General features: G+C 41.3%; 2 protein-coding genes across 2 annotated transcripts; both read left to right on the top strand.

Annotated features, from left to right (window-relative positions):
* Positions 1 to 319: 319 nt before the first annotated feature.
* LOC105626641 (carbonic anhydrase-related protein 10) lies at positions 320 to 3,815 on the top strand. The gene is made up of 9 exons (XM_012207934.1): positions 320 to 338; positions 406 to 456; positions 551 to 879; positions 1,075 to 1,170; positions 1,264 to 1,330; positions 2,089 to 2,243; positions 3,315 to 3,443; positions 3,520 to 3,565; positions 3,799 to 3,815. Exons 1-9 carry the CDS (start codon positions 320 to 322, stop codon positions 3,813 to 3,815), a joined length of 909 nt encoding a protein of 302 aa, XP_012063324.1.
* A 4,130-nt stretch (positions 3,816 to 7,945) lies between these two features.
* Positions 7,946 to 9,988, top strand: LOC105626453 (leucine-rich repeat-containing protein 24). Its single transcript, XM_012207755.1, has one exon. The coding sequence runs from the start codon at positions 7,946 to 7,948 to the stop codon at positions 9,986 to 9,988; it is 2,043 nt and encodes a 680-aa protein (XP_012063145.1).
* Positions 9,989 to 12,091: the final 2,103 nt, after the last annotated feature.

The raw sequence follows: 12,091 nt of genomic DNA, 5'->3' as shown, positions 1-12,091 counted from the left end.
AATATATATATATATATATATATATATAGGTGTGTGTATATATATATATATAAAATAATATAATAATATAATATTTTAATTTTACAATGTGTGTTTTAATTCTGATATATTTATCAAAGTTTGACGCTGCTATTATTGAATTTTTATATAAGAAATTCGAGTATTAAAAACTTTTTACTCCATGAACGTTGGATCATTCAATCATAATTCAATGAATAAATAATATTATGCTATTAGAAGCGATTATGACGTCCGATACATTTACTTAATGCGATTCAATCAACACAAAGAGTCTTTTGTCCATTCTCAGCGCCAAACAATGCATTTATCCAATTCTCGTAAATTTATGAATTATCGGATTTCTCATAGAGATTATATCACTTATTAATAACAAAATATTTGCAGAATCGACACCCGTTAGCTGGGAGGAATGGTGGACATACGATGGTATTTCTGGTAAGCCAGATCGGTTTCCAAATTGGTATCATTATCAATTAAATATCCTTCTCTTTATCTAATATGATCTGAAAATTCCTTCGATTATTTAAAGGTCCTGCCTTCTGGGGTCTCATCAACCCGGAATGGTGGCTCTGTAACAAAGGTCGAAGACAATCACCAGTCAATCTCGATCCTAATCAACTGCTTTTCGACCCAAATTTACAACCGCTTCATTTGGATAAGCACAGAATCAACGGCGTATTGGCGAACACCGGCCATAGTGTTGTGTTCGCTGTGGAGAACGACACCCGCCATCCCGTCAATATCTCCGGTGGTCCGCTCAGTTATCGTTATCAATTTCACGAGATTCATTTGCACTTCGGCGCGGATGATCGCATCGGCAGCGAGCACACCGTCGATGGACATGCGTTTCCTGCCGAGGTACGAAATAACAAAGAGACAAATAAAAATATTTCAAAACCTCCGACATTCCTCGCGATTTTTTTCGTTTCAACTTCAAAGCTTGTTTGTGGAAGAATCGAAATTAAATTCTCGTTGATGCACTTAAGTTAAAAAGGAAAAAAACTTCTTTAATCTTGAGTCTCTAAATACATTCAAAGCCTTTTTTTCTCGTAGCTTCAGATATTCGGCTTCAACTCGCAGCTTTATAACAACTTCTCGGATGCCTTGCACAGGGCGCAGGGGATCGTAGCGGTATCGCTTCTTTTACAGGTATATACCCAATCTCTCCTATAAATGCTTATCACATGTTAAATAAAGCTCGGAATAAGCGATACGTCATAGACGATCTCGGTCCTTTTCTAGGTGGGCGACCTCTCGAACCCGGAGTTGAGAACGTTCACGCAGCAGCTGGATAAAATCAAATACGGAGGTGAGAAATCCAATAACGTAACAAATTCCGGGATAACAGTACGACGCGGAGGAGTAGCGATCAATTCAACAAAAACGATAATCTAGTTTTAGCAGACGAATTTTAGCTGCATGAGTTTAAAAATTCTCAGAGAGTTCTCATATTAGTCAAGATTAGCATATCGAACGAATTAATGCAGGATTACATTTCTTTCATAACGACGCAACGAACGAATATTTATAAAATACCATTTTTTTTGCAGTGATGAATAATGTTTAACTCAAATAACATTTTAACGATACATTTTAATAACACATTAAGAATTTTCTGCCACAAATCGATAATTGATAAAAACTGAAATATGTATATTAACACGTTCATTTTTCATTTTTTCTTTTTTCTCTATAAATTAATGTTTTGAGATAAAAGTACAATTCGAATGAAAAAGCTGCAAGATTGATGTACCTTCGAAAGTTTGATGGCAGCATGCGTTATAACTTTTTAAAAACTTTGCACGGGCTATTGTCGCCAACTTTTTATCGGAAAGATAAATCGATAATTACCATCATTCTTTAAGGGAACGCGAGTGTTCTTTGACGTATGCAAATACAATCGAGCGGTGTATGCACGATAACTTTAGTGATACGTAACAATATGCGTATCAGCTGTGTATACCGTGGCATCGGGCAGCAATCGGGCAGTAACACGCGTACATTGCATGTGTATGCATTACGTATACACGAACGAAGTTGACGTTATCGATCGTATGAATTGCACAGGGCAGGCCATGGAAATTAAACGTTTCGGGGTGCGCGAACTTCTGCCGGACACGAAGCATTACATGACGTATGACGGCTCCACCACGATGCCGGCGTGTCACGAGACCACTACATGGATCATCCTCAACAAGCCTATATACATCACCAAGCAGCAGGCAAGTATCGCCGCTACCGACTCTTATAAAATGCATGCACACGCCCCCCGCATTCGAGCGTTCGCGCGACGCGAAGTATGGCCCCACTCAATTATGCAATTTTGATCATTAAGAGAGACAGAATCTTTGAAACATCGAGGAACGACGGTCGTGCTTTAACGAATGGATAAAGTAAGTTGCGAAATAAAGGTGGAAATGAGGCACTTACTAAGCTCGTACCTTGGAGCAATGTCATCAATCATAAATCACGCTTGACAGGTTTTACAGAAATCTGTAAAAAAAAGACAGTGTTTGACATTTAGTCGTTTGTTCTTTCAAGCGTAAAATTGAACAAGAAATGTTTTGATTTCAAGAATGAACAAATTCTCTATAGCATAAATAACAGCAAAAATAACAAAGTATTTAAAATCTTGTTTCTTCACAATAATCTTATTGTAGCGCACGAAATATGTATGTATATTGGCGAATACGTAATTAACTCAGTGAGTTGCTGTTTAGCTTTTTCTCAAGTTAAGTACAGCAGCTGACTTTAATAGAATGAAGTTTCATTGAGAGACCTTATAAAAATAGCTGCGAGTAGTAAACCGACAAATGTTTGTTTCTAATGTATAACTTAAGCAATCTCATACTCATATAATAATATTTGTGATAATCGATCACGTATTTAAATTAGCTATTCCATCGGAATTGCAAATTCTGTTATTATTGATATCGATCGCATTCAGCTAGGCATTAAAATCACTTGTGCCTCATACCATTATTCAATAACGAATGTTGATTCAGATTAAGGATGATTTTTATTTTTTATTTTTTGGGCATAAAGTTTATGTAATATTCAAGCTCACTCATGATTATAAATACAAAAAATACATCGGTAAATACAATCTCTTTATACGAACGAATTATATCACATTCATATAAAAATATATTATTTTTCTGTTAAATTTAAATAGTTTAATAATATCTTTTACTTATCTCAAATACTCTGTAAAAGAAGAACAGCACTCAAAGTATTAAACTCTGAATTACTTATATTATGCTTTGCAATTCTTATTTCCATAATTATTGTAGTTACACGCTCTGAGGCAGTTAATGCAAGGGGATGAAAAACAGCCAAATGCACCGCTTGCGAATAACTTTAGACCACCGCAACCTCTTCATCATCGTCCCGTTCGGACAAACATTGATTTCAATGTTCAGGTATGCTATAATAGTATCAATATGTATTTTTTCTATTATAAAAATCATTGCGCTAATTCTTATATCATGTGTTCAGGGTCCGAAGAATTGTCCGACGATGAACAAGGACATATATTACAAAGGTATTAATAAGCAAAATTGATCAAACTCTTATATATAGACCAATAAAATAAAATTAATATATACATTTCTAATTGTCATAAAATTTACAAAATTACGTACAATTTTCTTTTTTTTAAATTATGAGAATTTTTATTGAGTTATTATTAAAATCTCTTTGCCTAGGAGCTGCCACAGCTTATAAAAAAGCATATTTTTTCTCTGATAAAAATCATTCCATTGTATATCCTTTCAGCCAATAGCTGGAAATAATACCCAGCACTGCCGTGAGGTCAACATTCGCAGTAACTACGCTTCTCCCCGGAACGAGCTGGAACTTCGCTGTAAGGAAAAAAATTGACATATCAATTACAGGCGGGTGACGCCGGGTCACAAAAAAAATTACGGCAGATAGAACGCGCGAAGAAGACGACCGTCGACGCCCACGTTGAGGTCAAGATAAAAAAAAATGCTTCGTTGTACTTATTAGACGTGAATTGCCAAGTATGTTTCCAGTTAAATCAGAAGAAGAAAAACCAAATATACCTATAGATCACAAGTTAGACGAGATAAGCTAATCGTAAGATCTATTATTATATATATATCGGTAAACTATCGAAAAAAGCTATGACTATCGTGGCCTGCGCGAGGGGTTGAAAGATGCAATTATATGTATAAAAATTCACGCGCAACGGAGAGCGCTATCGCGAGCAAAAGTTTATACTATATTCTTATAATAAAAGCTTGAAAAAATGCATAAAATGAGACATTTCCCGGTAGTTTTGCTCGATTTTTCCTCTACCCATCAATTAACCATTCTTGTCCTATATAAAGAAATTTGCAATTCTTCTTATCTTCGCAAAATTCATCTAAACAATGATTATTTGTTTATAATTAATATATCCTGGTATTATTTTTAATAAATGTTTGAAAGTGCGATTGAATTTCTTCATCATCTTCGCTAATTGCAAACTATTTCCCATTTTGCTATTATCGATTTTCTTTCACAGATTTTCTTATCTAAATAATAGCTGCCTATGCTTCGATATTGTTAGTAACTTCAAAGTACTTTGCTGTCTATAAAGTAGTGATGCAACTGATAGATCAGAAGTTAAAGTTTGCAGAAACTTGAACTGAATATCGCAAGTGCACCTAGTCGATAACGCAGAATCTGCGAGCAGAACCCAGTTAATCCTAACCCAACGTTCAAACGACAACCTTAACATCGCAGCTATCCAAAGGGAAAATCGATTTCTCTTCGAAGTAGCTGCGCCTGCACCAGTCAGACCATTATCAGCTTTCAACGGATTCCGCGCTGTTGCGCCTCTATCGCTTCACGTCCTTGTGACCGATCCTACTGAGGTACGTGAAACAATCTTCTCGGAATCCTTGCCTCGCAAGAGACTAAGATACACCAAAGAAAAGTCTCAAAGAATGTTGAAGAAGCAAATGGGGTTGAATGTAGGAAGGGGAGGATATTACTATCATTGAACCGCTACCCAGAATTCGACGGTGCTGCCCGCAAACGGCTATGCGACTAGGAAACCGGAAAGGGGTGAACGGCACATAGCGGGGGATGGTGTACTGAGAGAACGAGAGGAAGAGAGAGGGATAAAGAGGGAGAAAGAGAGAGGGAAACGCAAAGTGGGAAGATTCGTTCGAGAGAAAGGTGAAGGCGGGGGTGGAGGACAGAGGACGCAGAGGAGAGGGCGCCGCGTGCGCGAGAGAGGGACGGGTACGCGGATACAGATCCGTCGTGTCGGTGGCCGCTGCGGCAAATCTGCGGCTCTCCGCGGCCGTTCGTCGAAAGACGGAGAGTGACGTGATATCAGGGCACCCGGCCTGGATTTGGGTGCCAACGCGCTGTTTGCAATCCTCCAATCGATCGCCTGCAGTATCTTTCGGAATAAATCTAAAGACCATATCCTCCGAAAGAGATGGACTCCGATGATGAAATGATCTTCGTGCAATCTCTGTCACATCTCTCGCGCAATCCAGCAGAGATCGAATTTGATCAGAGCGACTTGTGCGGATGCCTGTTGTCGTCGAGACTCTGCCGGTACAGAGATTAATTGATCGGCGAAGAGAGGAAAGCGTTGGAGGACATCGATGTCAGTCGACGACCTCATGGCGCAGGTGGGGGGTGTTCTCTCGTGAGAACGAACACGGAGAAGTTTACGGTGGAGGGTACGCATGATGAGGAAAAACGTTGGGAAGTGCGTGTAGCGACGTGTAGAGAGGCATCGCCATTTGTTTCGGAGAAAGAAAGAAATGATAAAATGTTCTCCGTTCACTCTTTCGTTCCTCGCAGGAATTCCGATAAGAACAATCGTATCCGCGAAGGTTGTTTGTCCTTCGATTGAAGGGCAAAGGTCGATTGATCTTTCGGTACGCAATCGTGGTGGTATAGTAGACAACAAAGTTTGCGTGAAGTCGCTGGACCTGTAAGTTGTTGTGGAACTGTAAGTTGCGGAGAGAACGACTGCGCGATATGGAGTCGATGAAATTCCGAGGGTGTGAGACACAGTGTACGTTCATCTTTAAGGTCGGTGGGAGGCTGTAAACGGTCTCGTGATTGGTTAAACGCGTCCGCGGGAATCTTTTTCATCCTGTTACATGCGCTAATTCGAATTCACGAGGCGAGTTTACGTATTTGAGGTAAACTGATGAAGGCCTGCGGTTGATAGCCGACCAACATCGCGTTCGTCAGTTAAGCCAAAGATCGGCCAACATCGCAGAGAGAAAGGGGGAGAAGCAAAGGAAGACCGAAGGGAGGTCAAAAAGGATCCGAGTTGACGAAGTTCAGTACCGCGATCGACGTTGCTAATTCGCGCGACGAAGCACCTTGACGTTTACGAGCTAGATGGACTCTAGTAAACTGAAACTACCCGTACTACTCGCCGCCAATTCGACGAGAAACTTTCGCCCAACTCAATTACGCTGCAATCGTGTCATATTCCGCGCCTGCGAAAGCCAGCGGAAAGGTGACACCGACCTACTCTTCGCCGCAACTTGGCAGACTCGTGTTCCATGAAAGAGCTAATCGTGGTACTACGAGCACTTCTTCACGATTAATTTATGATAAGTGTAGTAAGCGGCCTGGTGTGGATTACGACGCGCGCCGATGGGATGGGACGGGGCGAGGGAGGGATGTTAGTAGCACCGTTAGCAGATTCAGCAATTAATATGGCGAGACAGGCATATTCTATCGTTGATTAATATGCTGACCGCGTAGACGAGCACCGAGGCGGGATTTAAAATTCATATCGGTCGCATAATCGATAGTTTGTCACGCGCGCTCTCTTTCTGATTTCCATTCTATACTTATGTGAGCCGCATATTAAATAAACAGCATCGTGGTACGATCATCGCAAGCTCGAACGGGGAACTTGTCCTGGTACTTCACACGCAAGTAAGTGTATTCCACTCCGACGTCGGTGATAACGTTAAGAATATAATTTATATGAGACTCGTAATCTTCTTTTAGATTATCGCAGCAGTTATAAAGGAGAATGACTGGCTGGATTATGGTTCGCGCGCGCTTATGGCGTTCACTTAATCAGGATGAGCTCTGAGAACTCGCTGACAATGCTGCTGGTGCGACAGAACCTGGAGAACTGGTCTGCGAAATGAATACCTCTGAGAGGAACAATGGAAGCGTCCACGCGAGCATGACGGCCTCATTCGGTGTCGTGGACGGCACGCTTAGACGGCCAGAAATGAGACTCTCGAGTAAGACTGAGAAACTTCTCGTCCGTAATTCTATTTCCTCCCTTTTGTTCTACTCGCGCAATGCTACCCGACGTTTTCACGCATTCCGACATGTTATCTGTTTTAAATAGCTACGAACTTTCAAGCACATGTGTAAAGATATCTTTAGATAAGATACCTTCTACATATGAAATTCGTCTCTCATAGAAATCGAGGATCGTGATGAACGATCGTTTCGTATTAGCTCTTTCCCACAGCTCAAGATAATTCTCTTCTAATCTGTCACAAACTATCTGTTATTCCAGCAATGTAATATTTCTCCTTTTATGCGCGACATCTTTTGTAGGTCGCCGTCCTATTCTTCTGCCTATATTAAATTCCTATTTTCCGTGATAGCAATTCGCTACTTTTGCGTTCGAACTCTAACAGTGTCTGACGACGATAAATTTGTCGCGACGTGAGCACAAACCTTTGATAGGATACCACAACAACCGCAAAGTATTGAATACACAAACAATCGATTACGCTGATGCGAGGCCTTTGTTTCGTAGATCGTCAGTGAAACGGAGAACTGTTGTCGTCATCGTTACCGTGTTGCGGTGGAGCCAGCTGCCTGTTCTCGCCTCGAGGCGAGAAGAGGATCAGACGGGATCAGTCAGACATCGGGTAGACACCGATAAAAGGACGGTGTTATGTTAGTGACAAGGCCTCACCCTCTAGGAGGGCGCATACTACTCGCCCTCTTCCTTTTAACGGGGTGTTTCGCTTTGCTGTCACGGGCGGCCGCTTTCCCGGATTGGACCGACTGTCCTGCGGTTTGCCGATGCAAATGGACCTCCGGCAAGAAGTCCGCTTTGTGTCCAGACGCCGGTCTAACATCGCTGCCGGCGTCCCTCGATCCGGACATGCAAGTGCTCGACTTGTCCGGCAACAAGATACCTGCTCTGAAAGAGGAGATATTCAAACTGGCCGGCCTGGTGAATCTGCAACGGGTCTTCTTGCGTAATGCCGGTATCTACAGTATCCATGCGAATTCTTTCAAAGATATGAGGATACTCATCGAAATCGATCTGTCGGACAATCATGTAATGACCTTGGAGCCGGATACATTTCTCGGAAACGAGCGCTTGCGCATTTTGATACTTAGCGGAAATCCACTCGGTACTTTGCGTAATCTACAGTTCCCTGTACTACAGCATCTGCGAAATTTAGAGCTACAACGGTGCTCCTTAACTGAAGTACATGGACAAGCCTTTGCCCGACTAACCGGCTTAGAATTCTTGAAGTTGGATACTAATCAACTAGAATATTTGGAATCCTCGGTAATATCCGGATTAGCTCGCTTGAAAACCTTAACGCTAGATGGTAATCGATGGAGGTGCGACTGCAGACTACGAGATTTCCGCACTTGGCTTATTCCCGATGTACCCAGCAAGTTGTACTCCGTGCCACAAATTTGTTCAGGTCCACCGAGATTGGAAGGCCGTAGGTGGGAGGATGTAAAACCTACAGAATTTGCTTGTGAACCAAAAGTATTCGTCCTGGCAAGCAGCATACAAGAGGAGACTAATGGTAACCTCAGCTTGGCGTGTCGAACGAGCGGCGATCCCGAGCCAGAAGTTTGGTGGCAATTAAACGGTGGACCAGTCAATGCTACCAAATCGACTGATCAACCCTATATGGGGACTCTCGTCATTTACGCAACGTCCGAAGCTGGCATACCTTCCAACGACAAGTCTGCGTCCAGAACCGTTGGAGATCGATGGAGTAACCTGACCGTTTACAATGCCAGTGACAGCGATGCCGGCGAATATGCATGTTTTGCAAAGAATATCGCTGGTCTCGCGCGAGACACAGTCAGTGTGGCAATACCTCGTGTTTATACGGCTCCGACTCTCTCCCAGAGCGACAACTGGCTGCTCTGGGTAAGTTTGGCTGGAGGCGGCGCGGCTGCCGCGTGTGCTTCCATCTCGGCTGTGTTGCTGGTTCTTTGTTTGTGCGGTGGAAATCGACGACACAGTAAACGAGAGAAGGTGAAGCTGCAAAGCAGCAGCAGTTTCGGCGACCAGGAGAAGAAGCTGCTAGACCTGTCCGTGACTACCACCACGACGCCCGGCAATAGTAATGATCGCGGCAGCGGTCACGGCAGCATCGGTGAGGCGTGTAGCACCGGTGACCTCGAATTGGCGGAGCGCAGCTCTATTTGTGATTCTATGGCTGCGGCCGCGGTTACTGTCGAGCGACTGCGACCCGCGGACAATTCGGTGAACACCATTCGCGCGGTTCCATGCGCCGCCACGGCCACCGCCGGTGTATTTCCGCCCCCGCCGCCGGAATTTACCACCGGTGTGCTGCCGGCTGGGATCTTCGGCAATATCTTCATTTCCGTGTCATTGCCGCAGGACGCGTCGTCGGAGCGCTGCTATCCGGATCTTCTCGACATCCCCGTCCACGCGGTTAGCAGCGCTACAACCACCGTTTCGACTGGCGGCAAGACTGCGGCTTTGTCATCAGCAACGGCAATCAACGTATCTAGCTTCGCCACGCTGCCGCGTCGGGCCTTGCGCTCCACCGAGATTGCCGCCGGCTCGCCTTACGACAATATGGGGCCGCGCATTACGGCAAACGGTAGTTCCGCGTTCTCATTAACGGACATGACGGACATGGACCTGCGGCTATCGCCGCCACCACCGCCGCGGATCATTCAACCACCGCATGAGTTCGTTTCCCTCTAAAACACCGGATTCTTTTCCACATCGATCCGTATTGTCGCGCAATACTGATTTCATAATCGATAATATTCTGCTAATAGTGTTATCCTAATATACTGTGGAATATCCATTAGCAGCCAAGTATTATTGGATAACATCAATTAGCGTGCGGTAATACTAACCGTGTCAGGAATGGCTCACAAATTGACTCTTTGAAAACGCATGTGCTCGCTTTGAACGAGTGATCCGTATACGCTTTCTCGGTGGAGTTTTAAAGATGTGCCGAATCATCCTATCATGTATCGGTGTCGCAAATTTGATAGTGACGTTGTATTGATTGTACTGAAAAATTTTTATCTCGATATTACGCGTTCATTGAGTCATGGACATTACAAATTTTGCAGCCTTAAAATATTAATCGCAATTCTGGACTGCCATTTATAAAATCAAAATTTCTAAATATTTATTTATGAAGATAAGTTACATAATACAAGTGAATAAGAATCTTTTAAGAATTAAAAGTTTTATCATTAAACGTCGAATATTGTGTCGCTTTTTGTGCACCTAATCTCTATTTGTTATATAAAAAATTATATAAAACTCAATCAATGATTAATAATCAAATGCAGATAACTCGAATATTTAAAGACATACAAAATGTCTTTAATATTTTTTCATTATCTTCTGGACTTCCGCATTGCATTTAGAAAAATGAGTAGAGCATATCTCTAAGTGACTCTCGAGTATTTCATTATACATTGACAAGAAACATGTAAACAATTACATAATTTTAGGAAATGGTCTCAACACATGTCGATGTACAATGGGTGTTTTTCATTCATATAATTTATGGAGACAATTAATTATTATAAACATAAATAGAAAGAATTATTATGCGTAAAATTTAATACGCATAATATAATATGTAATTTTCGTAATAACAATGTGATTTAATAATATGAACATAAAATTTAATAATATGAAAAATAAGGTTTATAATTTTAATTACATTTTAAATAAGTTTATATTTACATCTACATTCGAAAGATACATAATATTATTTTATAATTTAACAAGTTTTTTTTTAATAAATAAATCAAGATTATTTGCTTTTTATAAATGTCATTATCGAAAAATTAAAAATTGGCAGTATATCTTTGTGGAAAAATACTATCAGATTAATAAGAAAATCATTGAAATGAATACAATATACAATATTCGATTCAATTTTACAATTATTTTCCATCGTTTTTTCACGAGGTCAATAGTACTTTTCTATAAGAGGACTCTTCCATAATCGTAATAACGATAGCGATGAATAGATCTGTTTTTCATTGTTGTACAATTTGCACTAAAATTTTCACCAAACTTCATATCTATTTCCATCTATTTCATTTTATAAGTATACTAATTTAGCTATAAATAATAGATTTATATTATTATTTTCAGATTTTTTTCTTTGTTTCATAGTTGCTTTCATTTACAATTGTTTGTATCGCAACAAATAGAAAGATTTTTTATTTTTATAATTTAAATCTCTTTCCCTTCCCTTCATCTTCGCTACTAACATAATTAATTAATCTCGATTATGTCGTCAATTTGAATTATAAATAGAAAGCAAAAATAATTAAAAGTTCATAGTTAACTTTCATCACTGAATGGAAAACATCCATTTTTGGTGGGCACTTCGTAAATCGCATGAGTAGTTATCGGCGAGTAGCCGGACATCTCTTGGGAAACAACGAGAATGTAATCGTGATTAGACATCTCCCGCGGGTGCAGTTTAAATCGACGTGGTTCTTCCCTTCGGCATGCAGCGCGTTCGGCGAATGCAGAGAAAGCGCCAAGAGAGAAAATCGATATCTCACTGTGTCGCGGCCGGCGTGTCACCGAGATTAGTATACGAAGCATTCGATCGAAGGACTGATATCGGCCACGATTGTCCGATCTATCGAATATCTGTCTGTCTATGCTTGTCTGCCTGCCTTGCCCACTTGTCTGGCCAGCTGCCCGCGGCCGCTTGCGCCCATAATGAGTGTGTATGAATGATGGATGGATGCGTGAAGAACGTCTTAGACCTAAGTCTCTTCTAGTCTGCTAACAAATAACCTGAAATGAGGCGACTGT

The sequence above is a fragment of the Atta cephalotes genome, assembly GCF_000143395.1.
Source record: "Atta cephalotes unplaced genomic scaffold scaffold00005, whole genome shotgun sequence".
Lineage (NCBI taxonomy): Eukaryota > Metazoa > Arthropoda > Insecta > Hymenoptera > Formicidae > Atta > Atta cephalotes.
The sequence above is the reverse complement of the archived record's forward strand: the minus strand, read 5'-3'. Positions and strand labels throughout refer to the sequence as shown.

Excerpts from the sequence above, each read along its gene's own strand:
- LOC105626641 (XM_012207934.1), top strand. Across the intron at positions 880-1,074 it reads GACATGCGTTTCCTGCCGAG|CTTCAGATATTCGGCTTCAA; the intron begins GTACGAAATAAC and ends TTTTTCTCGTAG. Across the intron at positions 1,331-2,088 it reads GGATAAAATCAAATACGGAG|GGCAGGCCATGGAAATTAAA; the intron begins GTGAGAAATCCA and ends TGAATTGCACAG.
- LOC105626453 (XM_012207755.1), top strand. The coding sequence starts at position 7,946 with ATGTTAGTGACAAGGCCTCACCCTCTAGGAGGGCGCATACTACTCGCC.